This window comes from Panicum hallii, chromosome 1 (assembly GCF_002211085.1).
Source record: "Panicum hallii strain FIL2 chromosome 1, PHallii_v3.1, whole genome shotgun sequence".
Classification (NCBI taxonomy): domain Eukaryota; kingdom Viridiplantae; phylum Streptophyta; class Magnoliopsida; order Poales; family Poaceae; genus Panicum; species Panicum hallii.
Window position 1 is genome coordinate 48,596,323 of NC_038042.1, and position 26,731 is coordinate 48,623,053.

The window sequence follows — 26,731 nt, forward strand, 5'->3', positions numbered from 1 at the left end:
ATTGAAAGATCTTTTCGAATCTTGAAGCAGAACTAGCGTATTTTGAAGAGCATGCCAAGTTTCTCATCTCGTACTTAGAAGCATATAATCATATCTTGTTTTGCTTTGCATAATTTTATCCATGATAGCAATTTGCGTTATAAGAAGTTTGAGAGATGTGATGCTGACGAGCAGTACGTGGTACCATCTACGAGTGGCACGGCACAAACACAAGAAGATGGGAGTGAAGATGTGGAGAATAAGGATACTATGAATACCATTCGTAACAAGATCGCCGATGATTTGGTTAGTATGGGAGGAGGATAATTATGTTGAGATATATCATAATTATGTGTGCCCTTTAGCTTGTGCAATTGCTATAGTTCTATTTATGTGGACCATATGAATGAAAAATTTAGAAAATTTAATGTTTTTCTTTCTAAAAAATCCATTTACATGCAAAATAGTGAACATATTAGGTATGTACGAATATTTTATTATATAGACAGTCCCACAAACGTTCAGGGGTATTACAGATATTTCACCCACAGCACACAGTTTCTCACAGGTCACAGCTGCTCTAACCAAATGGTCTTCTACTTTTTCCATAGCAGGTTTTCCACAGCCCACAGCTTATAGCAACTTTTTCAAAAGTCACGGCCCAACCAAACACGTAGCTTAATACAATGTCTCACAAATATCTACAAATCCTCCATTAAGTATGAAATTTGAATCAAATGAAACTTGCTGGCAATTGCAAATTTGTAGTTACGTAGTGCGAGCAAAATACCTTGATAACTTTTTTGGGCTCTTATTAGCTTTGAAGTGACCTTCAAATTCTATTTAAGAAATCTGACCAAGCAAATACACAATGCCATATCATGTGACCGGATAAAAAAACAGTGCTCCTTGCCCTGCAAATGCTAGGCATACAAATTCAGAAAGCATTGCACACCCATTTATTTATTACTCAGATGTGGTCACATTGTATGAGCACAATCTGGAATCAACTAATAATTCCTGACAGCCAAAGAAAATATGAATATTTTAGTTCTGCACTCATCATATATTGAGTTTGAATATCTTTTCTGCAAAGATGTTCTCTCAGTTGATTCAGACAATGTTTGTTCTGAAATGCAAATGAGTGCATTAGTACCAACTCTTTTAAATACACATTAAAATGCACAATTACTATCTAGTGAAAACATGACGTGCTGAATTAATAGAGGGCTGTGCATATATATAACCTAGAATTATGTTGGTAAATCAATCTGAAATGTAAACTGTTGAAGAAGTATATGAGCATAACATAGGAGGAAGAAGGTAAAGAAATATGTACATAATATGTTGCGGCACATCGGGATTATGTTAGATTTAACATTAGTATATAAATCAGAGGATTGGAAAGAGGAAAATTGAACTTAACTGATTAAAGGTTTCGTGAGGGTTGGTTTCTCCTAGGCAATAGTGCCGCCACCCCCGCAGATTGCCGCCTGCCATCCAGGAGGCCTCAGGCTGCCCTGGTGCCAAGGGTGGCCACGGCGGCGGCTGGCCAACCGGCGAGCTGCGCCGGGCCTGCGCGGTCCCGAAACCGGCCGCAAACTTACGAACAGAGCAGCAAGGGAACGGGCTCGCAGTGCTGATTCCGACCGGTGGGGCAGCTCGCCGGCGACGAGCGAGGGTGCTCGAGCTCCAGGTCGGACTTCGGAGAATAATGCGTGGGCACCCGCTGCGACGGCATCCGCTACAGACCTGCGGCATGCACGGAGATGAGGATGCGGACGTCGAGGCCGGTGCCGAAGCAGGAGAGCCGGTGATCCTATTTTTGTGGCAACGCGCCGGGGACGAACGCCGTCGCGTGGCGTTGCGGAGTGAGGCTGTAGATGGGGAGGTTTCGCAAATACACTGGAGCACCCGATTTCTTCGATTAATAGACGAAAGACACGTAACCGCATCGAAAAGTTCACGTCGCTCTATGGCTTGATCCAACTGCTAGCGGGTTAGCGGGTGATGTGGCTCTATCGGGTGCCCGCTTTTGGTGCAGAAATCGTATATAGAGATTTTCGTGGAGGGATGAGTGTTCGATTGTTTTTTCTTTTGTCATCACTCGATTTTTCAAATGGATGGCTGATATTGTTCGGGGATGACTGCACAACAATCGAGTGAAAATTGTGTTTGCATCACCTAATTTTTAGATCAATGATATGCTGCCACGTGGGTATTTGGACAGCTGCCAAAAATCGAGTGAGGAGGAGCCAGATATCACTCGATTTCCACAATCAAACACTGGTGGGGGAAATTCCACTAAGAAAACTGTACTTTCGTCAACCAAAATATATGGAAAAAGGTCTATTTTACTCCCTTCATTAATTTACTTTTTCCGCTTAATCCCTAGAAAAATTTAGGCTCAATTTACTCTCTCGACAATTCCAATTAGTCCAATCTACCCACTAATAATATTTATCTTTTTTTCTCCGCATACAAATTTAATTTTAAGTTCAAATTTTGTGAATGGATAGAGAACACGATATACATTAAGAATTTTTCATGATTATTTTCATAGCTTGGAGACATTTAACATGAAATTTATCATAGAGATACAATTTTGTATGAAAAAATCATAATATATTTTTCTAGCATAGGGCATCATATTATATATTACATTGTAAAATTTGAAGTTGCACGTGGAGAAATAACAATGAGAAATCTCAGTGAACGGTAGATTGGATCAATTGAAATAGTTTGGGAAAGAAATTGAGTCTAAATTTTGTTCCGGAGGTGAAGTGGATAAAGTGGATTGTTGAGGGGGGTAAAAATATGCTAGAAGCTAATTAAAGTCCGTCAACCTAAATAATTGATTTTTGCTGCTGGAAAAGAAATCATGGCAGCATAGAATGGGTGAAAAATATGAAGATAACAAAAAATAAAACATAGTTTGTCTTACAAAACAGAACAAATCCTTTCATTAACTTAATCAGACCCCAAACAAATCAGACATTGCAAAGGCAGAATAAAAAAAGATAAAGATACAATATATCAAAAGAAATAAATGAAAGATTGAAATACATTACATCAAGGGAATCAGAAAATTTAAGGACGTCTAGGTGTCACATTGGATGGGATTAACATTGTCTTCGGCAATTGATACATCAGCTGTCCAATATTTCCTTTTCATGGCAATCTGTGCAAACAAAAATTAATAACAAAGTGATTACACTCAGTAACATAAGGATGCCAAAAATTACTTTAAAAACTGGAACCCTTGTGTTCCAAAAAACAAAAAACATGAAAGGAGGCTAAGAACTCAGTTTGTGCGACTGAATCTAGCGCATATATAGTAGACATTCAGAAAAGGGTAACCGTTCAATCACGTCACCACATCTAGAACAACACTAATTTCGATGGTCCCACCGTACAGTATGAGCTGCTGTTGCATGGACAAGGAAGAAATCTGCATGCTCGCTCTGGTGATCACATGAACATACACTAGTAGGCACTGGTGTGCGTGCTAATTTGTGCGACACTAGCAGACACTAGTCGGTGCAGGTGCTGCAGATTATGTACCCCCGCTGCACCCAGGGCCATGCTCATCGCAGAGCCCGCCATACACAAAGAACAATGGTCTGTGTTGCTGATTTGTAGCGGCTCATTCCACTTTTCTCCACTCCCAAATATGCAGCTAAATCATGGTTGATGCATGCATTTGCAAAAAAAGCCTGATCTGAGAAACAGATCCCTCGCCAAAAGGGCACAAATCAGACAACAAAACCACGGTGGGGATGGGTGCAAACCTGAGTTAAGGGAGCGGAGGGCACTGAGAAGTTCGGCGTCAGCTCATCATAAAGCTGCAAGGAAGAGAGCGATGGAGAAAAAATGACAGCAAAAGCAAACAGATTGTCTGGATAAAAACAGCACGAGGAAATGAGAAATATTTCTAGTTTTATTAGATCCAAAAATAAAAGAACGGTTACTTAGGATCAATCAGCCATTGGCCTCAACGTCCACGGGAAAACTGGCAAACAACACCTGGCCACCTGGGCTGTAGCCCCTCATGTGGGCTTTGCGCGTGCTCTCCCATGGGCTGGGTGAAAAAAAAAAGACCTTCGACACGCATTAAATTCGACTGATGACGTAAACCGGTTTTTACTCGAGCTGCATTTAGGAATTCCATTCGTCTATGCATGTTTAGAGCTAACGTTTTATTTCGAATAGTACACGTGCCTCTCGAGGAGCTCATGTTTGTTTGGCATTCTCTGTTTTTTTTACATAATTCTTCCAGTTCCAAACTCAGGTCACGAGATTTTCTTCGATGCTGTCCATAAAGAAAGTAACTGATCCGTGACTTTGACTCACCAAATGATTGAAGCCTTGAGGGCGGTCATGGTGGCGCGTCTAGAAGAGACGTATCTTGGCTGCGCGCGCGTGGGAACCGAATATTATAGCAGGATTATATTCAGAGACGGCCATCTGTTCTGTTTCCTGCAGAGACTTACCATGATAATTTGACCTGTGCATTTCTCTGTCTCCAACCCCAAGACTGCATGGATTGAAATGGTCTTGTATGTCTCCGAGGCAGGATCAAGAAAAGATTTGGAAGCTTCTTCCCACACGTTGGCCACTAGCAGCCCACGTTTCAGCTATCTGATCCCTTCCATGGTTTCAGTTACATACAGACCACGACTTGTGGATACACAGCACTAATCATTGAATGATCTCCGTCACCAAAGACCCATATTAACACGTGCAGCAAAATTCAGTGACCCAAAAGTAAGTTCAATTTTGAGACAAATTAAGATGTAGCAGCCACTTTCGCATATCTAACCTAAGTGATAAGCTTTGAAAAGCCTACATCATCATATCACTTTCATACCTACAGGAACATTAGCTTCTGAGATAATTAGAGAAACCTACGCATATATCACTTTCGTCAAAATCTAATAGGAATACTATTAGCTTCCAATCATATGCATTTCACTTTAGAACACCTAACGACCTCATCAGTACTACGGCTGCCTAATGATTAATCTAAGCATATGTGGTGAGCCACATACGTTTTTTCGTCCAAACTCTAAAAAGAGACGTTGGACTAATCTATGCATATTATTAACGATAATTTTTATAATATTTAGTAAAACTAAATTTAAAGTTTGCCTTTCTAGAATTATTTTGTATGTATTTTGGAATATTAGTTTTACTTTTGTAGATCCAACATTTTAAAATTTTGTATTCTTATGACGGGAAATATCCGTTCCATTTTCAGCATGCATGCGCTACATATATTGTGGCTGCAAACAATTTAATTAATCAATGGAAGGAGGCACTCGATCAAGGCCTTGCTTAATTTATTTTCCTTGGTAGCTTTCGCCCACTTGTTGCCATAAAAAAGTTGATCTCCGCGTGCAGTGAGACAGGAAGTTTGATCGGCCATGGAGTAGATTAACTAATTTTGGACGCGCTTGTAGTAGAGTGGCAGCGCCTAGCTTAGCTACGCTTCACGTCTGCTAGTTGACCAGTCTGACGGTGCGATTGAACAAGGGATGGATGATAGCACTTGGTCGTACGTGGTCGAACTGATCACCTCAACCTCCGGATTCAGGTATGATGTGCCAATGCAAATAACCTAAACTAGCCGGCCCTAACCACTTCTGCTCTACGGCACCCAACCGAGAGTAAGCAGGCTCCGTATGCTAGCATGCCTCTCGAAACGAAGCAGGCTCGGTGCATGCACGCGTTGATGAGAACTAATTAAGAACCCGGGTCGTCCCCTGACCCGTTCGTCCAGCAGGCGAGAGATAGAAGCCAAGCATGCCAACCTGCCCACCTCAACCGAAGCTGACGGGAACGTCGCGCGCCGCCGCGCCACCAGTTCCCGGGGAAGGTCATCCATGCCCAGCTCGACCGATATTTGGACAGCGTCGTCTCCTCACACGCGACCAAGCCTGGATCTTTGGACATCCCGGAGAACTGGTTCTTTTTTTTAAGGTTACGAGCTGACAAATTAAATGCGACCAAGCCTGGATGCGCCGTACGTCGTCGTTCTCCTATAAGTACCTGCCTTCTTCACCCGCTTCATCCCATCATCATTCGCAGCTAGCGACGCACAGCAAACATCGCACTGAACACTGCCCTCCTTCAGATCCATAGCATCGAGTCCGGCCGGCCGGCGACGCCCGACGACGATGGGTGGCGTAGCTAAGATTCCCGCGGCGGCGCTTTGGTTGCTGCTAGGCGTGGTGGTAGCCCTTGGGGTTGCGGCTACCCCGGCGCAGGCCTTCAGGAGGAAGACGAACCACTACGACTTCGTTGTAAGCCGATCGATCGACCGATCTCGTCCGAACCACTACGTTGCGAGCTAATTTCACAGCTGTTTACTGCATCGACTTGAGTAGGACGTGTCTGCAGCCATGACTAATCGACATTAGCGATGGAACCCTGAAATTTTTCCCGGTTTTGCTTCTGTCAACTGGTGATAATGATCATCACTAGGGAGAAAGGAACAATGTGCCACGACAGCAGCGTCTTAGCTCTACTGTTTAGCTCTCTTCTGCTCCGGCGTATGATCGGAAGGCTGCACAGGCTCTGCTGCTTGCTAGTTCAAGCTCCCCCAAATAAGAAGACAATTGAATCTGGAACTAACGGCGTGGCGAACTCAACTTGCAGATCACGGAGACGAACGTCACCCGGCTGTGCCAGGAGAAGACCATCCTCACCGTGAACGGGCAGTTCCCGGGGCCGACCATCCACGCGCGCCAGGGCGACGTCGTCTTCGTCAACGTCCACAACCGGGGCCGCAAGAACATCACCCTCCACTGGCACGGCGTGGACCAGCCGCGGAACCCCTGGTTCGACGGGCCGGAGTTCATCACGCAGTGCCCCATCCAGCCCGGCGCCAACTTCACCTACCGCATCGTCTTCTCCAACGAGGAGGGCACGCTCTGGTGGCACGCGCACAGCGACTTCGACCGCGCCACCGTGCACGGCGCCATCGTCGTCCGCCCCAAGCTCGGCTCCGCCTACCCCTACCCCGAGCCGCACAGGGACATACCCATCATCCTCGGTACGACAACAACCTAGCTAGGAAGGATTATTTGGATTCGATTTTGCTTAATAACCTGAATGCATGATGGCTTAACAATCTCTGCCTGCGTGCAGGCGAGTGGTGGAATGTGAACGTGGAGCACTTGCTCGAGGAGACCATGCGGGCCGGCGGCGACTTCAACATCTCGGACGCCAACACCATCAACGGCCAGCCCGGCGACCTGTTCCCGTGCTCCAGGAAGGGCACCTTCAGGGTGCCCGTGGAGCGCGGCAGGACGTACATGCTCCGGGTCATCAACGCGGGGCTCACCAACGACATGTTCTTCGCCGTCGCCGGGCACAACCTCACGGTGGTCGGCTCCGACGGCCACTACCTCAAGCCGTTCACCGTCGGCCACATCATGATCGCGGCGGGACAGACCATGAACGTGCTCCTCCACGCCGACCGCGCCGCCAACGCCAGCAGCCGCTACTACATGGCCGCGAGGACGTTCGCCACCAACATGCAGATCCCGGTCAACAACAGCACCGCCACGGCCGTCCTGGAGTACTCGGACGCGCCGCCCTCCGCGGGGCCACCGGCAGCCCTCCCCGACCTGCCGGCCGTCGACGACCTCGCCGCGGCGACGGCGTACACGGCGCGGCTCCGGTCCCTGGCCACCGACGGCCACCCCGTCGACGTGCCCACGCGCGTCGACGAGCGCATGCTCGTGACCATCTCCGTCAACGCGCTCCCCTGCGCGACGTGCGAGGGCCCCATCAACGGCACCCGCTTCGCGGCGAGCCTGAACAACGTCAGCTTCGTGGCCCCGGCCGTCGACATCCTCGACGCCTACTACTCCTCCGTCCGCGGCGTGTATGAGCCGGACTTCCCCGACAGGCCGCCGCTGTTCTACAACTTCACCGCGCCGGACCCGGCGGATGAGCTCTTGTTCACGAAGCGGGGCACCAAGGTGAAGGTGGTGGAGTACGGCGCCGTCGTGGAGGTGGTATTCCAGGGCACGGCCCTCGGCGCCGAGCCCCACCCCATGCACCTGCACGGGTTCGCCTTCTACGCGGTGGGCCGAGGGTTCGGCAACTTCGACGAGAGCAAGGACCGGGCCACGTACAACCTGGTGGACCCGCCGAGGCAGAACACCGTCTCCGTGCCCGCGGGTGGGTGGGCCGCAATTCGCTTCCGGGCCACAAACCCTGGTGAGAATTTGCTAGTTCTGTTGGGCTGCACACTAATTGTTTATTATATATGGTGTTTTATGCGATCCTTCTTTTACTAACTCTGCGCTATTTTTTTTCTTGTTTATTAGGTGTGTGGTTTATGCACTGCCACTTTGATCGTCACACGGTGTGGGGCATGGACACCGTGTTTATTGTGAAAAATGGCAAGACCCCGGACACTCAGATGCTGCCGCGTCCTCCTACCATGCCCAAGTGCTGAGGAAACAAGGGCGCATGGGCGTGGAAAATACGTTAACTTGGTTGTGGTTGATTTCATTACTTGTTGTACGAATTAGAAGTTGAGTTGTTCTTGAAACAGAGGCTCGGATGCACTGTCAAAGAAAAAAGGCTCAGTTGAGATCCATGCTGTAACTAGTGCCGTTTGTGTGTGTGTGTGTGTGTTTTTTAATTTCATTTGGTTGGAAGAGAAAATATTGTATTCGTTGTTCTGGTTAATTGTTTGGTTTCCTTGTAGCTTCATCTTCTATTCTAACTAAACAATAAATATCATGGAGCTTGGCTCCATATCTCACAAAAAATTCGATACGTGTTTTATACTTTCATCTCGTTTACGAAGATGATTTACAGAAAGCAAGAAAAGTTACTAGTGGTACAAAAAAGCAAGAAAAGTTACTAGCGCTACAAATTATAAGTAGAGTTGTTCTTTAAATAGAGGTTCAGGTGTAATGAGACTCGTGCAAACAATTTATCTGCTGCGGCCGCGGGGCGCCGCCGGGCCGAAATGGTGACCTGGGCCCAATCTGCGATTCGCCTCCTTCCAGCCGCATGTGCCGTCCTGGGCCCGAAGCTTGTTTTGGGCCACAACAGGAGTTGCCTTCGATTGTTGTAGTTTCCATCTTCAATCGTGTCATTAAACAATCACGGAGCTACGCTCTGTATGTCAAGAAAAATCCAATTTAATCATATTCTTTTTATATTGTTTACAACATGATTAATTCAGTATATCTACGGATCTCCCCGTCGCATCGTGCAACACACATTTCTAAGTTCTAACGTTCTCACCCGCAAAAACAAAAAAGTTCTGACGTTCTCATCCAGCCATGCCACGAATGTGGAACTCATCCGACGCCCAGAGAAAAGCTGCGCCACGCAGCACGAATCCGTGTGACCGTGCCTGTCTACAGAGAGCGTCGATCAGCAGGGTCGTCCCCTGTGTGTCCTGTCCGCTAGCTGCAGGATGTCAGCCGGGATACGACAACCGTACGTGCGTCCGGAATACGTAGACGCCGTCGTAGCTCGCGGCACCAATCTAAGCTGCACAGGCTCTGCACTGCACCCCAGATGCATAGTAAATGGCGAGCGCTGGCGCTGCAGCCAGCAGCCAGCAGCCAGCTGCATGCACGCACGCACCGGCCGCACGGCAGGCATGCCGAGCGCGAATCGCATGCGCGCCGGCGGCCGCCGGCCCGTCCTATCCTACCGGGTAGAGAGTAGGGACAGGTCCATGTGACACGAGCCCTTGGTTTCCAAACCCTAAACAATTCCTGGTTGCTGCCCCAGCGCCTGCGGCCTGCAGCGCAGGCGGAGTCAATGCCTGGTGCTCGCTCGTAAACAGCAGCCATGGCGTGGCTTGCTTCTCTCGACCTCCCTCCGTCCCTCGTTCGTTCCGTTCCGGACTTCCGGTCCAGCTCCAGCGCGATCGCGATCGCGATCCCGCACGATGGTGAGCTCTGACCTGTGTGACTGCAGAACCCGTAGCCACTAGGCAACGGCCGAGAGCAGGATTGGGCAGTGCCAGGCATGGCATGTCCGACCGCGGCCCATCGAAGGCAGAGGACGCTTTCGGAAGAGGAAAGCAGGGGACATCTTCTGGCGCTGCCAGCAGAGTGGCAGTGCTGGAGTCGTTCTGCGTCCTCTGACCGGAGAGCTAGCTAGGCCGCCGCCAGGGCCGGGCTCCACGCCAGCAGCTTCTATTCCTCGGGCCTGACTAGAATCTTTGTTCTCTCTGCGCAAGTGCCCAGGAGCAAATTGCCAGAGCAACAACCCGCCGTGGCACGCCAGGGTTGCAGTACGTTTTATTAGTTCATTCTTTTCATCCCACGAACCAATGCGGGGTGCGCAAGGCCCACTCGAACATTCCTTTGTTTTCAATTTTTATCGTGGCAATGTAGAGCTTGATCAGTTGAATGCTAATTTTTGCCAAGCCAGAATCATGGCAACCCTATATTGGCTTACCAAAATTGGTGCATGCTAAAATGTTGTCTAAAAAGCAAAGCTTCTTTCTATTAGTACCAAACTGCTGTCTCAGCTACATACGGCGAGATCGTCATAAGAGAAGGCTCCCTGACAAAAGAACTCGCTAGGCGTCGTGGCGTGCGCCCGTCACTCCAGCCTCGCTCAGAGGGCAGAGTTGCAAGTGGGCTGGGGTTTCCTCCGCGGGCTCGAGCTCAGGGGGTGTGGGCAGACTGCAATGCGAGTATGCGACACTCTCTCTCTTCTTTGCGCGACAGAACAGGAGGATGCGTGGAGAAGAAGAGTGTTGGGGTTGGCTACTGCACCCGAGCCGAGTGGCGCTCTAGGCGCAATCTAGTCTGGTTTGCTTTGCAAAAATAAGGTCAGGGTTCGTGCCCTTGCCGAAAGCCCTAAACCCTCCATCATCCTTCTTCAGTATCCTCCTCTTGGAGCTGGGTGTGGGGCTTCTCTAATAGGCCTAGTTTCACCGGTTCCAGAACCGTTGGGGCATGAGCTCGCTCGCAGAGGAATGAACCACACCACCACCCTCTTACAGCTCTTTCTTTTTCATGTTTATTAGTACACGCATAATCCTTTTTTTTCACTCTGGCAGCAATCATGAATGATAGGCCGCGTGAGCTTCTCTCGTCCCAGTTTTATCTTTACGTAACTGTTAGTAGCGTCACTCAGCTTGATTAATTAGGGAGATGAGACACAAGCTCTGGACATGGCAAGGCGGGAGAGTTCTCTGCATGCGGTGGTGTTGATGTTTCGTTCGAGCCGGCATCGCACAGCAGCGGTTCAAGCGCCAAGAAACTAATGAAGGAAGGAGCACCAGCAACACTGGTGTACGTGTGCTGCACAGTATCGTCGTGCCATCCTGTGGTCCCTCTCGCGAGCAATGTGCGTTGTCTCGGGAGCCAGCAAAGGCCAGGCGTGAACAAAATGTAAAAGTATACTGCCATCTCGAGGGGTGCATGTGAATTCTAGGGGATAAAGCGTACTCCGCACTTGGCCGCCGTTGCTCCTGCGGCGCGTGTGGCCCGTGGCCGCCGGAGTTTTCGCCGGCGACGTTAGAGGGAGTGGACAGCGATCAACCCAGAACGACGGATCGGTCGCATGGGCATGGCAGCGTGCCCAAGCGCGCATGGCGAGGCGGAGAAACGGGAGCTCATCAGGTCACACAAACAAATCTCGAGGAGAGGAGAGGCTCGAAGGCGTGGGCCAGAAAAGCCCATTCACACTCTATAGGCTACGCGGGCCCATTTAGCTCCAGGGGCTTCTGGGCCTCATTGTAAAGCAGGACGAACATAACAAAAAATGCAACATAGACCCACCAAATACCGTGTACTCTTGTGCCGTGATTACGCTGACCAGGCTTCTGGGTTTGGGGGTTTCCGCCCCTAGCCGAGCCCAGAGTTCATCAGGCCCGGTCCCCAGCGTGCTAGGATTTTGCTATTCCAGGGCATCTCATGGCCGTGGGAGCCCGAATAATTAAGCCCATGAACATCCCGTCAGCCAGGCTCCTTTCGGTATTTCCAGGCCGCGAAGCAAATTGCTAATAAGAAAAGAGATTGATGGAGAGACGGACGTACGTGGTAATGTAATTGTTCCTATCCGTGTTTAATTATCTTTCCTGTTCTTTGTCTAAAAAGCAAAGCTTCCAAATTAGTACCAAACGGTCATCTCATCTACGGCGTGGCCAGCATAAGAGAAGGCTCCCCAGCCAAGGAACTCGCCACGCGCGGTGGCGTGCGCCCGTTACTCCAGCCTCGGAGGGCAAAGAGCTGTAAGCGGGTTGGTGTCTCTGTGGGCTGGAGCTCAGGGTTTGTGGGCAGACTGCCCGGCGACGGTCTTCTCTGCGCAGGTGTGTGACACGCACCTGGAGAGGATGCGTGGAGAATACGTTGTTGGAGCTGCTACTTTAATAACATACACCCGGGCCCGGACGCTAGGCTAGGGCTTTATCCGTGCACCTTTGCCCAAGCCGCCCCTAACTCCGTCCTGCTCCAAGCATCCTCCTCTTGGACCGGGGCGGGGGGGAGTTGGGCCTGGTTCCACCGGTTGGACCGTTGGAGCATGGGCTCGCTCACAGAAATCGCCAACCCTCTTACAATTCTTTTTGATGATTCGGGCCATGTGCATCGCCATAGCCCACAGGCAGCATCGCACATCAATACTTCAGGCACGGGGCCAAGCGATGTGCGTTCACGCGTTATTGCATCGCAATGCTGCACCGAATTTTTTTGAAAAAGGGTTAAAAAATTAAATTTGAAAAAGGGGTGTCGATTTCGAAATTTTCCAAAAATGGGTACCTCCCGCCCAGGGGGAGTTGGGCCTGGTTCCACCGGTTGGACCGTTGGAGTATGGGCTCACTCACAGAAATCGCCAACACTCCTACAATTCTTTTTGATGGTTCGGGCCATGTGCATCGCCATAGCCCACAGGCAGCATCGCACATCAATAATTCAGGCACGGGGCCAAGCGATGTACGTTCACGTGTTATTGCATCGCAATGCTGCACCGAATTTTTTTGAAAAAGGGTTAAAAAATTAAATTTTAAAAAGGGGTGTCGATTTTGAAATTTTCGAAAAATGGGTACCTCCCGCCCAGCCAACGGGCGGGACGTGCCAAAACTTTTTCCAGGCCCCTCCCGAAGACCTCTTCACGAATAAAAAATTTTCTTATTTGCGAAGAGGCCCCTGAGGCATCCCGCCCGCCCAACGGGCGGGAGGTGCCCTCTTTCTTATTTTTTATTCGAATTTATGTTTTAAAAATTATTTAAAATTCATACTTTTTTCAAATACAAGATTTATTCGTCATACTCTTTTGTATACATAAAAATTTTAGTTCAATTTTACGAAGAAGATTATGGTATCTAAAACTCGTATGAAGATGGTTAAGCGACAACGTTTTGCAACATAGAATCCAAATATTACGATAGTACGATACATCAAGCCATAAAAATAAAATAGTATGATACAAAAAACAGTTTAAATATACAAATGCCAAATCACAGTTACAGTTACAAATAATTCAGGCACGGGGCCAAGCGATGTGCGTTCACGCGTTATTGCATCGCAATGCTGCACCAAATTTTTTCGAAAAAGGGTTAAAAAATTAAATTTGAAAAAGGGGTGTCGATTTCGAAATTTTCGAAAAATGAGTACCTCCCGCCTAGGGGGAGTGGGGCCTGGTTCCACCAGTTGGACCGTTGGAGCATGGGCTCGCTCACAGAAATCGCCAACCCTCCAATTCTTTTTGATGGTTCGGGCCATGTGCATCGCCATAGCCCACAGGCAGCATCGCACATCAATAATTCAGGCACGGGGCCAAGCGATGTGCGTTCACGCGTTATTGCATCGCAATGCTGCACCGAATTTTTTTGAAAAAGGGTTAAAAATTAAATTTGAAAAAGGGGTGTCGATTTCGAAATTTTCGAAAAATGGGTACCTCCCGCCCAGCCAACGGGCGGGAGGTGCCAAAACTTTTTCCAGGCCCCTCCCGAGGACCTCTTCGCGAATAAATTTTTTTTCTTATTTGCGAAGAGGCCCCTGAGGCATCCCGCCCGCCCAACGGGCGGGAGGTGCCCTCTTTCTTATTTTTTATTCGAATTTATGTTTTAAAAATTATTTAAAATTCATACTTTTTCAAATACAAGATTTATTCGCCATACTCTTTTGTATACATAAAAATTTTAGTTCAATTTTACGAAAAAGTTTACGGTATCTAAAACTCGTATGAAGATGGTTAAACGACAACGTTTTGCAACATAGAATCCAAATATTACAATAGTACGATACATCAAGCCATTAAAAATAAAATAGTATAATACAAAAAACAGTTTAAATATACAAATGCCAAGTCACAGTTACAGTTACAAATACACATAATGATCTGTTAAAAGTCATTGCGGCAAATATTACAAATACATATAATGGTCTATTAAAATTACAAATACACATCCAGGTCCGATACAAACTCAACGCGGCAAATATTACGCATGAGCAAACAACGTTCAAATAAAATTACAACTAAACGATGCTTGATGTCGTAGTAGCACTCGATCGGCGACGTCTCCCACTGCTTGATGCAACCGGAGGTATTCCATCTGTAGCGTCACCTGTAGGGCCAGCTTCAGCAGAACTGGGCCCAGCATCATTGTTCAGACAACGTTTATACGTGTGTCCACTCTGGTTACATGCACTGCAGCGCTGTATCCTCGTACGGAGCTCTGACTCATCCATGTCATTACGAATACGCCGTGTCTGACGGCGCCCTCTCTTAACCCGAACTGTTCTCGGGTTTGGAATATAGATTACAAGATTCGCTGACTCAGTGAACGCTCCAACCATACGGAACCCATAGATCTCATACTGTCAGGTGCTGGCAATTGTCTCCTTTCTGAAGTAATGGAAAACATATATATCGACAGGATGTCCAATATCCGCACAAGCAGCCATTACATGAGAACAAGATATGTGCAGCAAGTTTAGCCTCATGTATGAGCAATAACAAGTACCATCAACCTTTAGGATGCACTCCGTTATAGGAGTCTGACGTCTCGTGCCACGTCGTGCTCTGTTTCTAAGAGTTACCTTATACTTGAGCTCCTGTGTACCACATTGCCGTACGTGGTGTAGCTAGGCGCTAGCTGCCTTCTTGATCATATAATCTGTCATCATGCTCCCAAAATATCTGTCAGGATCTTGCATGTATGCCTGATTTTTAGTGAACCGATCCCTAAAGTAATCGGTACACCCGTGGACGATAAATTCCATAATTGCAACCAATGGAATCCCACGAACACCTCGCATCACCCAATTGTAAACCTCGGCGAAGTTGATGGTCATTATGCCATACCTTACACCATCGGTATCGTAAAGCAACGCCCACTTCTCCTTCGGTTCATTCTCAATCCATTCAGAAAAGGTTTTCACCGCTGACCCAGATCTTCTCCGAGTACGTGCAGTATCTGTTGGCAAAGGACACAAAGCCTCTGCTTCGTTCTGTGCAGTTCTGGTTTTTGCTACGTCCTCGCTTCTTTTCTTCCCGGTCAGTTCATCTAGTTTCTGCCACTGCTTGTTAAATTTTTGTTGATTTGTTTCCTTGCATAGCCTCTTGAACATATCCATAAGGTGCTTGTTCTTGAATTGCCTGAAAAAGTTTGCACCGATGTGTCTCATGCACCACCTACTGCGAACATCACGCCACTTGGCCGGCTCTCCGGTTTCCACGCACCCCTTCTGCAAATCTAGTATTGCCCTTAGTATGCCGGCGTGACGATCATGTAGCAGACACACATCTTCCCTATCCCGAACGACTGCAAGCTTAACTCGTTCCAGAAACTAGTACCAACTGTCTGTGTTCTCGCTCTCAACAAAAGCAAAAGCATCCGGAAGCAATTAATTATTTCCATCCACTGCAATGGCTATCAGCATTTGCAATCTATACTTTCCTGTGAGAAAGGTTCCATCGATGCACAGGATCGGCCAGCAGTGTTGGAATGCGTTAATGCATGGACCCAAGCTAAAAAAGGACCGCTGCAATATGAAGGGCGGACCTTTTTCTCTGTCTAGACTTTTCAGGTAATGATAGCTTCCAGGATTTTTCTGACAAATGACGGCCAACAATCGAGAAATATTATCATATGCAGCCTCGAACGTCCTAAACCTCATCTCTAACACTTTCTGTTTTGCACTCCACGCCTTCCCGTACGAGATGGTATACTTGTACTTCTCCTGAATATGCCTGATAATAGACTTTGGTTCAAATGACAGGTTGTCTACTATCATCCCGTACATCTCGTTTGCAATGTATTGCGATGTAAGGTTGCGCTTAGTGTGCTGAATGACAATTGAGCATTCCCAATAATCTTTTCATTTGCCCTTATAGGCATGCACCCGCCACGGACAACCCTCCTTCACACATACCACATCGTACATACGAGACTTGCACTCAGCTGTTTTAAACTCTCGCCTAAAAGAGAGAGACCAACACTTAACAGCTTCCTTCACCTCATCAATTGAGTGGTACCTCGCACCTTGGACAACTTCATTCTCCCTGCAATCCCAAGACACGCTGAGTCCCACATCTAGGACAAGATGACTGAAGTCACTGCTTACCCATTATTCAGACACATCCTCATCATCATCAGACGAATCGGCATTCATTGCTTCATCCAATTCACGTTCTTCGTCTCGCAGTTGTTCAACAATACGGGGTATGTTCTCCCCTTCATCAGCCACGCATTGAGATGCTGTAATGCCACCTGGCTCAATGTTTGGCTCGTCAACTTCTTCATCAACATCTTCATCCCCCGCAACATCTTCATCCCCCGCAGCAGCTTCGATGTTTATCAAAGGCTTCTGGTGCACACTGACAAGGAGTACCAGTGGCCATTGCCAATGACTTGCATTTTGCAGATAACTTAACCAATCATCGTTGCTTGCAAGTGGCATCAGCTCCCAGATCAAAGCGTGAGTGGTACGATTTATGACGCACTAAACACTCACAGTGTGTATCTTCTGATTAATCCTTAATCCGCTCATTAACCAGTTGCATAGGGATTCAAATATCCCCTCGTGCGGTCTGGTAATTCCTCTGGCCGCATAGTTGAATTCACTTAAATCTACCCCATTCAGCCTATAAATCACATTTCCTTCTCCGTAATATATACTGAAAGTACCCTTCTCGAAAGACATATCTGTCAATCATTAATAAACTAGTTATACTACATATTAATACACAACGACCCTAAGTTTCAGCGATTTCCAGATTATATTTTCCAGATTCTAAACTATTCAGAATATAAATTATACTAAAAACAATTGAAAATACTAAAAACTATTCAAAATATAACTACCCTAAGAAATATTTCCTAAATTATAGTTATTTTCAAGTAATTATATGACTAAAACGAGAATATACCTCCAAACCGACGTGTGAACAGGGCTTCGCCGCTTCCTCTCCTCTCTTCTTGTCCTCTCTTTCTTTTTTTCCTGATTTTTGCTGAATAAAATAGAAATTTAGGGGGCAGGTGGGGGCTTATATAGCGGGGGGGGGGAGGTGGGCGGGATGCCCCTCCGCACTGTAGGGGCGTACCTCCCGCCCGTTGGCCGGGCGGGTGAAAGCATTTAGGCCCCTAAATTGTGTTTTGTTAATTAATAACAATTATAAGTGGACTAACTGCTTTATTGAGATTGATGAGAGTAGGATGGTCCATAGATGAATAGTTGAAAAGAAGCAAATGGCTCAACGATCTAAGAAGAGACTTAAAATTGACAGCTCAAGGCAAAGGTATAACATAGGGATTTTATTTTTGCCGTTCCAAAGAAGAGTAGAGAAGAACTCGACCGGGTTTTAGGCTAAATAGCCGTACTATTAAGAGGGGTCGATGTTCGTTTGTTCGGAAATTTGCTAAGTGCCTTATGATCGAGTCTTTGCATTGCATACCTTGAGAAATATGGCACATGAGAGAAAAGATGCACACATAACGAGGTTTCCTCCACTTCACGTCTGAACCGGACAGTCCGGTTAGTTAGTCCGGATAGTCCGGCACCCCGGACAGTCCGGTTGCTTACATCGGACAGTCCGGTTTATCTCCAGCTTCTGAGATAAAAAGTTTCGTCCAACCGGACTGTCCGGTCCTGTATAGCGGACTGTCCGGTTAGGCTGTAACGGCTAGTTGTTACCACGCTATTTTTGCAATAGTTGACCGTTGGGGGAGCTGGCGGACTGTCCGCAAATGTCGCAGAAATCCCATCAACTCCTCCAAACGGCTAGTTTGTGTTGGTAAGCTATATATACTCACCCCTTAACTGCATGAGAGCCCTCTTGGCACTTGAGAAAGATACTAGAATATCCTTGAGCTCTCATTCACTCATTTCTCACTCACCATTGCTTAGTGATTGCATTCTTGTGAGTTAGAGAGTGTTTAGTGCATTGCATCAAAGAGATTGATCATTGAGACACTAGTGGGATTCCAAGAAAGCGTCGTTGGTTTGTTACTCTTGGAGGTTGCCGCCTCCTAGACGGCTTGGAGATCGTGTGAGCCACTGAAAGTGCATCTAGGCCTAATGACCTATTTTGGTGATTAATAACAATCTAAATGAGTATCTAATGTTTCAATTGAGTATAATGAGCAGGGGTCAAAGAAACCAAAAAGGAGAAAAGAAAAGGAGTGAATCTCGATGATTATTCAAAATTGGAGAACAGTACCAGATCAAGAAAAGTGTTGCAAGCGGAGAAAATTCTTTGTTTTATGTTTTCTTGAGTTTAGGTATACCGTACTATCAAGGGGGATGTGGAAAGTGTGTGGAAGATCACCAATAAATCAAATCCGAAGTGTAAGCCTTGATGCAATTTATGTAAATCCGAGGGCTCCTGGCCGACAGTCCACCAGGCCTGGCGGACGGTCCGCTAGGTCACTAAAACAGCCTAACGGCTAGTTTTTAGCGAGCCAATATATATACCCCCACGAACCCCAAACGAAAATCTCTCTTGCCTAACCAGTAAAACCGAGTCTCAAGCACATTCTAAACACTCCAAAGCTCCCCAAAGTGAAACCCTAGCTTCTCCACTCCAAATCCTTGGTCTAGGGTTGGGTTTGAGCAAGATCCAAGCAAGATTCGAGTTCTTCCCAAGAGATTCACCTCTCTTGGGCATCTCTTGGCACTCTCCATCGCTTTCCACATCTATTACTCTTGGAGCTTGGCTCCTAAACGGTTAGAGGTGCTCAAGAACAACCAACTCGTGGTGTGGTTGTGTTGAGAAGTTTGTATTACCCTTGTTGCTAGTGAAGAGCTCAAGTTTAACCTTTATGGTTGCTTGAGAGAGGAAAAGGTTGAGAGGAACCCGGTCCTTTGTGGACTCCTCAACGGGGACGTAGAATCCTTGAGTGGATTCGAACCTCGGGTGAAAATCTTGTGTCTCTTGTGCTTGGTTACCTTACTTCATTACTTGTGTTTTTTGTTATACTTACCACCGTCTAGCATTCTTGCCCGATCTACTTGTGTACTTACTTTGTGCTAGATTGCTTCCGCATTTAGTGTTCCTAACTTGTTTTACAGTCTTTCTATTCAAGTAGATTTTGTATACAAGTTTTATTTTTCGAACGGTTGCATTTCTTACCCGAGACCTCCCAGCGGACGTTCGAAGTGCCCAGCGGACACTCCCAGCGGACGGTCCGCCAGGCAGCCTCAGACTGAGTTCTTGTGTGCAGGTTTTAAGCAGCGATCGCCTATTCACCCCCCCTCTAGGCATACTTTCAGCCACCGAGCACTTAAAAGGAGATTGTGAAGGTGCCGTGGCCAAGTTTGTGAGAGGTTGAGCTCGTCTCGCCGGAGCGGTGAAGAGCATCCTAGTGGAACCGAGGTTTGGAGAGGTTCTTTGATCGATTGGCTCAAAGACTAAATGAAGACTTGGTAGAGAAGCAATCGAGTTCATTGAATCCACCTCAACGTGGATTAGGGGTGATCGGCAAGTCATCGACACCACGGGATAAATTCTTGTATCTTGGGTATTGGTTTTTACCTTACAATTCTTTACCGCATCTACTCTTGTGCAAGTTTACATTCCTAGATTCTAGCTTTGCTTGATCATCCTAGGTTGCAAACCCAACTTAGCTCAACTTAGTCTAGAAATTTAATTCTCTTGTTGTACTAATTAAATTTTCCCTAAGTGCTTTGTTTTTAGTTAAAACCGTCTATTCACCCCCCCTCTAGCCGGTGTCCTTGATCCTACAGTGGGACGCCCCCGCGGCCGTGTCAGGGGTCTCTTCGCGAATAAGAGTTCTTATTCGCGAAGAGACCCTCGGGAGGGGTCTGGAAAAAGAGTTTTGGATGGGCGGGAGGTCTCCGCCCCACGCCTCCCGCCCGTTGATCGGGCGGGAGGTACCCATTTTTCAAAAATTTACAAATCGGCACCCCTTTTTCAAATTTAATTTTTTAACCTTTTTCAAAAAAAATTTTTGCACCTGCACGGGTTCGCCTTCTACGCGGTGGGCCGAGGGTTCGGCAACTTCGATGAAAGCACGGACCCGGCCACGTACAACCTGGTGGACCCGCCGAGGCAGAACACCGTCTCCGTGCCCGCTGGCGGGTGGGCTGCAATTCGCTTCCGGGCCACAAACCCTGGTGAGAATTTGCTAGTTTTGTTGGGCTGCAAACTAATTGTTTATTATATATGGTGTTTTATGCGATCCTTCTTTTACTAACTCTGCGCTATTTTTTTTCTTGTTTATTAGGTGTGTGGTTTATGCACTGCCACTTTGATCGTCACACGGTGTGGGGCATGGACACCGTGTTTATTGTGAAAAATGGCAAGACCCCGGACACTCAGATGCTGCCGCGTCCTCCTACCATGCCCAAGTGCTGAGGAAACAAGGGCGCATGGGCGTGGAAAATATGTTAACTTGGTTAATTGGTTGATTTCATTATTTGTTGTACGAATTTGAAGTTGAGTTGTTCTTGAAACAGAGCTCGGATGCACTGTAAAAAAAAAAGGCTCAGTTGTTGATCCATGCTGTAACTAGTGCCGTTTGTGTGTTTTTTTTTCATTTCATTTGGTTGGAAGAGAAATATTGTATTCGTTGTTCGGGTTAATTGTTTGTTTTCCTTGTAGCTTCATCTTCTATTGTAACTAAACAATAAATATCATGGAGCTTTGTTCCATATCTCAAAAAAAATTCGATACCTGTTTTATACTTTCATCTCGTTTACGATGATGATTTACAGAAAGCAAGTAAAGGTACTAGTGGTACAAATTATAAGTAGAGTTGTTCTTTAAATAGAGGTTCAGGTGTACTGAGACTAGGTTGAGATCCGTGTAACTAGAGTCGTCTCTGTATTCGTTGTAACTGTCCTCATCTGTGCGGGGCCAAAAGAGAAGCCGGCGATTTGGAAGAACTAAAAACAAGCATGTGCTCCTCGAGGGGTTCGAAACGAAACACGTTCTAAACATGCATCATAGGAGAAAGAGCCTGGCCCACTTTGGAAAATTTCGTGCGTGTTCCTTTCGAACGTCCGTCCAATAAAATTTTCTATCGGGTAAGTGGGCCTCGGGGCACGCGCGCTCGTCAGGAGGTACCGGGTACGGGTAGGTTGTCGAAGCCCAACCGAAATCTGGGCTCATCTCGAGATGAGCACGACCAAATTCATTTCAGGCCTGACAACTCGGTCGAGTAAGGCCTATGGGAGCTAGCAAAGAGCTCGGCCCAACCACATAGGTATAGCTCGAACTTGGGGCCGAGCGCAGCGGGCTTTGTCAGATTTCCATTGCGAGGAGGAGAGGCGATCCGATCAAGTCGCCGCGAGCAAGCTATCCCTCTCCAAATTTGAAACAAACCAAAAAAAAAACTATCCCTCTCCTTTTTCGTATTTTATAGAACTGAACATGAACAGAGCTAAGCTAATCATCTCGTGGTGCTATGCGTATGATCGCACATCGCAGGAGACCTATGTGGGGACCTCAGCTTGGGAGGATCAATGCAGAATAGGGGACGAAGAAAGCTCGATCCGAACCGAGAAGAAACGGAAAAGCAGCAGCGAAAGAAGGGACCCAGGGACTACGTGCCACGACGCAATGATGCCCACTTGGGCTCCTAACCATCATTGCAGGTGCTTTCGCATTAACCAAACAAGCCATAGAGATCTTCACTTCTTCAGCTCACAAAAGCACAAAGGGTTTAACAGGAATGAGAAGCTTCAGGTAGTTTCTACTTTCTACTATTTTATCAGCCACTGGAGTGCTGTCCATTCTGAACAATCTTTTCAGAGCTTGCAAGCCTGCTCTCCGCAGTTCAGACAGGGCGAGGCACAGGTAGGATAGACTAATGGCGATCGTCCCGTTCGCCGATGAGATGGTCCGGCGAAGCATGGCAACCAGTTAACTACGGGTTGCCGTGGTCTGAGCCTGTGAACGGCGGCCAGGTCAAACCCTCGGACGGACCGGCAGATCTCAGGTCAGCGCCGCGCCACGTCGGACATGGGAGTGCGAGCTCTGATTTTTTTCCTGAAATGGCCGGATCGTCTCTGCCCATCTCTGTTAAAAAGGGAAAGTACCAAGTGGCCGGCGCGCGATCCGAGATACATAGGTGGCAGTGATAGCAAGAGACAAATAGAGCCTGATGCATGAGGAGAAATTAACAATGCCCGGATCATGATTATACGCATACGCTTCAAATATAGTAGCTCAAGATTGTGCGCTGAAATCAGAGCGAAATGTTCATTACAAATTCCCAATCGCTAAGACTGTGGACAAGTGTTTTTTTTTGTTGCAATTTTGAAGCCATGTGCCCTGTATGTGCGAGTCACACAAAAGCTCACGACTTTGTACATGTGCTAATATAAAAAAAAAAAGCTAGAACTTCTATTGAAACGAAAATGGTGATGATTTTTTAGTCCTGGGGCCTAAACTTTTGGGCGCAGAAGATGAACACACCTGACGGCCCAAGGTCCGGTTTCTTCCGGACCATGCACTGTGTATTGGTCTTCTTTAATTTAGTGGCGGAAAGGAAGGGTTGTTCAAAGGCGATCCACTCCATTTAACAAAGCAAGTACGCTCAAACTCTAGCCCGCCTAACCTTAGCCGCTAACGAAGAGACGCCGAAAACGCTAGGGAAATCCATTGCAGCATACTGGTCCTACTAGGTCGTCGATATAAAGGATCCCAGTAACCTAATCTGGGGCTGAAATCACTACTTTTGCCTGCAACTTTTGATCCATGGCACGGTTCAGTAAAACCTAAAGTGATGGAAGATAAGGATGGTGAAATTCAGCTCATCATTGTACTGCTAGTCTTGCTGCGACAAGAACATGCATTAACTGGTAGTCAGGTACGGTGTGCCAAGCCAGCACTGCAACTAGGTAGGAGCCCATCCCTGCTCATCTGATCCCAGCACAAACCCTGCAAGATCCTACCATTCCTGAGATGAGCACATCCGTCTTGACTTTTGCACGGCCGCCCTGGTCCCTCTTTCACATGTCCGATTCCGATTGCGGTCCTAATCCCTAATTCAAGACCTCTGATGCAGCCTCTTTTCAACCACTCATCAAAACTATGGTATTCAATTTTCAGAGAACTTTCTTCTTTATTAATATAATCAATAGCTCTTCTGCTTGGTTCGTTTTTTAAAAAAAATTCAAAGAGCATTGATCGGAGTTCATCAGTGATGTGCTGATGTTGCAGTTGCACTGCATACTTGTTCATTAATTCCCCCGGGTAAAACCTGAGGAGTGAGGGCACCTCAAATTAGGATATTAACTGGGCAATTAGCATCTTAAAATATCAGAGCTATTGCATTCCCGGTTTGGCCTCTAGTTCTGGCCACCCTCACCTTAAGCTTCTCTCTCCTCCCCCAACCACCTCGCCATGATATAAGTAGAGCCACCACACCGGAGGGCCATTTCCAAGGGCGCTACACGAAGTTAGGCGGCCAAAGTGTTCGTAACCAACCCCTCCCTCTTCCCCAGTGAAACTTTCAGACTCCCGTTTTAGTAAAAGCGAGGCTAGGGGAGCTTGGCCAGGATGAAGTTTATGAAACTTGGCACCCGGCCGGACACCTTCTTCACCTCCGAGTCCGTGAGGTGTGATTGCGATCTTGCTCCCCAGGTTCTCCGTGCGTTCATGGCGTTCGTGTTGTCTGATTCCGTGGTGTCGTTCTGCGTCCAGGTCTGTCTGCACGGAGGTGGCCACCGACCTGCAGATCCTGGTGGATGGCTGCGTCTATCATCTCCACAAGGTAATTGATTGAAGGAGCAGAGATTATTTCCTCTCTTTTTTCAGTTTTTATGCATGATTCAGGAACAGAATCTTTACGCACCGTGATCATCACATAGTGAATTTCTCTCATGAAGTTCCCTATGTGTTTCTTTGATCTTGAATGCCATGTCTGAGATTCTTGGTTCCTTGTGGCATTGTGTCGTTCGTGAATGCCGCAGTTCCCTCTGCTCTCGAAATGCATGCTCCTGCAAGCGCTCTGCGCCGATTCCGGCGCCAGCGGCGGCGGCGGCGGTGACGTCGTCGAGCTCCCGGGATTCCCGGGCGGCGGCGAGGCGTTCGAGGCCTGCGCCAAGTTCTGCTACGGCATCACCATCACGGTGAGCGCGCGGAACCTCGTCCCGCTGCGGTGCGCGGCCGCGCACCTCGGCATGTCCGAGGCCGCGGACCGGGGCAACCTCGCCGCCAAGCTCGACGCGTTCCTCGCCTCCTGCCTCCTCCGCCGCTGGAAGGACGCGCTCGGCGTGCTCAGCTCCACGCGCCACTACGCCCTGCTCTGCGAGGACCTCGGGCTCACGTCCCGCTGCGTCGACGCCGTGGCCGCCCTCATCATCAACCCGGACACCGCCTTGCCGGCCAAGTCGACGTCGGCGTCGCCGTGGTGGGCGCACGACATCGCCGAGCTCGGGGTCGACCTCTTCTGGCGCATCATGGTGGCCGTCAAGGCGACCGGCGCCGTCCACGAGAAGACCGTCGGCGACGCGCTCAAGGCGTACGCGCGCCGGTGGCTGCCGAACGTCGCCAAGGACGGGCTCTCCGCGGACCAGCCGTTCGACGACGACGCCGGCAGTGCGGACGTGAAGCAGATCACCACGAGGCACCGCCTCCTCCTCGAGAAGATCGTGAGCCTGCTCCCGGCGGAGAGGGACGCCGTCTCCTGCGGCTTCCTGCTCAAGCTCCTCAAGGCGGCCAACATCCTGAGCGCGTCCGCCGCGTCCAAGGCGGAGCTGGTGAGGCGGGTGGCGTGGCAGCTCGAGGAGGCCAGCGTCGCGGACCTGCTGGTCCCGTCGCTGTCCTGCGTCAGCGAGACGCTCTACGACGTGGACGCCGTGGCGGCCATCCTCGACGAGTTCTCGCTGCGGTACGCCGCGGTCGCGCCGGCACCTCCGCCGCCGCTGGCCCTGTCTGGGAGCCCCGACGACAGCCCGGCGCACTCGGGCGGGCACCGGCGGTCGCGTTCGGCCGAGAGCGTGAGCTTCGACGGCACGCGACGGTCCTTGTCGGCCGCGCCCGTGTCGCAGGGCGCGCTGGCGCGGGTGGGCAAGTTGGTGGACGGGTTCCTGATTGAGGTGGCCAAGGACCCCAACATGCCGCTGGACAAGCTGCTCGCCATTGCCGAGGCCGTGCCAGACAGCGCCCGGCCGGAGCACGATGGCCTCTACAAAGTCGTCGACACATACCTCAAGGTGAGTTTTTTTTTGGTTACTCCTGCATTTCCATGGACCATGGTTATAAAAATCTTCACTTTGGATTATGTGAAAAGTCATCGGTGATTAAACATTTGCATTCTCTAATCTTATTGATTTTTGCTTTTTCGGTTAACTTTAGGCGCATCCGGAGATGAGCAAAAGCGCGAGAAAGCGGCTATGCCGGGTGCTCAACTGCCGGAAGCTGTCGGAGAAGGCGTCCGCGCACGCGGCGCAGAACGAGCTCCTCCCGCTGCGCGTGGTCGTGCAGGTGCTCTTCTTCGAGCACGCGCGCGCCGCGGCGCTGGCGTCGGGCGAGCACGCCGCCGTCGCCGCGGCGGACCTGCCGAGCAACATCCGGGCGCTGCTGTCCAAGGCGTCCGGGTCGTCCGAGGACGACGAGGCCGACCGCGTCGACGAGCAGCGGCTCCGCGCGCTGGCCGCCGGCGCGTCCCCGGGGGACGACTGGAGCGTGGAGGGCCTCCGCCGCGCGGCGTCCAAGATCGCCACGCTGCGGATGAAGCTGGCCGAGGAGGACGAGGACCACGACGCCGACGAGTTTGCCCGGAAGGCCGGGCTGGCGCGCAGCGCGTCGCTGCGGTTCAGAGCGTTCTGCGCCATCCCCGCCGGGAAGCCGAAGCGGATGCTCAGCAAGCTGTGGCCGCTCGGCAGGAGCGGCGTTAGCCATTAGTAGCCATCGTCTAGCTTCCGTGATCTCCTGTTTTTCTGAGGGTGATTTGTTTGTCTCTTCTATTTAGTACTCCTACATCTTCTTCCTCCTCTTTTCAGTTGAGTTACAGTTCCAAGGCAAATTGTACCTTGCGTGTAGTTGTAATTCCAATGGTCACAATAAAAAAATAGAAATTGCACAGGCTACTTGCTCCTCTTATCTGCAAGCTGATTGAGCTTAAGCTTCAGATGCAACGATGAACGAGTCATTGCTTGCCAATTGCCAACCTCTACTCTCGCTCAGTGATGATGATGATTTCAGCACCTCACCATTCATAGTACAGTACGCCACAGCGAGCCCATCACCAAGCACCATCTTTCTTTGTTTATCCAAGCACAGCCAGTGATTGCCACCCTCTTGGCAAATCATTTGCCTCCCAATGCTCAGTGAG

General features: G+C 48.7%; 2 protein-coding genes across 2 annotated transcripts; both read left to right on the forward strand.

The window, feature by feature from the left end:
• The first annotated feature begins 291 nt into the window (after nucleotides 1–291).
• On the forward strand, nucleotides 292–8,725 carry LOC112876004 (putative laccase-9). Its single transcript, XM_025940030.1, has 5 exons — nucleotides 292–302; nucleotides 6,158–6,284; nucleotides 6,640–7,036; nucleotides 7,132–8,211; nucleotides 8,322–8,725. The coding sequence occupies exons 1-5, from the start codon at nucleotides 292–294 to the stop codon at nucleotides 8,450–8,452; spliced, it is 1,746 nt and encodes a 581-aa protein (XP_025795815.1). The 3' UTR covers nucleotides 8,453–8,725.
• Nucleotides 8,726–23,660: 14,935 nt separating this feature from the next.
• On the forward strand, nucleotides 23,661–26,494 carry LOC112900420 (BTB/POZ domain-containing protein At1g67900-like). Its single transcript, XM_025969305.1, has 4 exons — nucleotides 23,661–24,011; nucleotides 24,097–24,166; nucleotides 24,366–25,610; nucleotides 25,753–26,494. Exons 1-4 carry the CDS (start codon nucleotides 23,953–23,955, stop codon nucleotides 26,299–26,301), a joined length of 1,923 nt encoding a protein of 640 aa, XP_025825090.1. The 5' UTR covers nucleotides 23,661–23,952; the 3' UTR covers nucleotides 26,302–26,494.
• The last annotated feature ends 237 nt before the right edge of the window (nucleotides 26,495–26,731 follow it).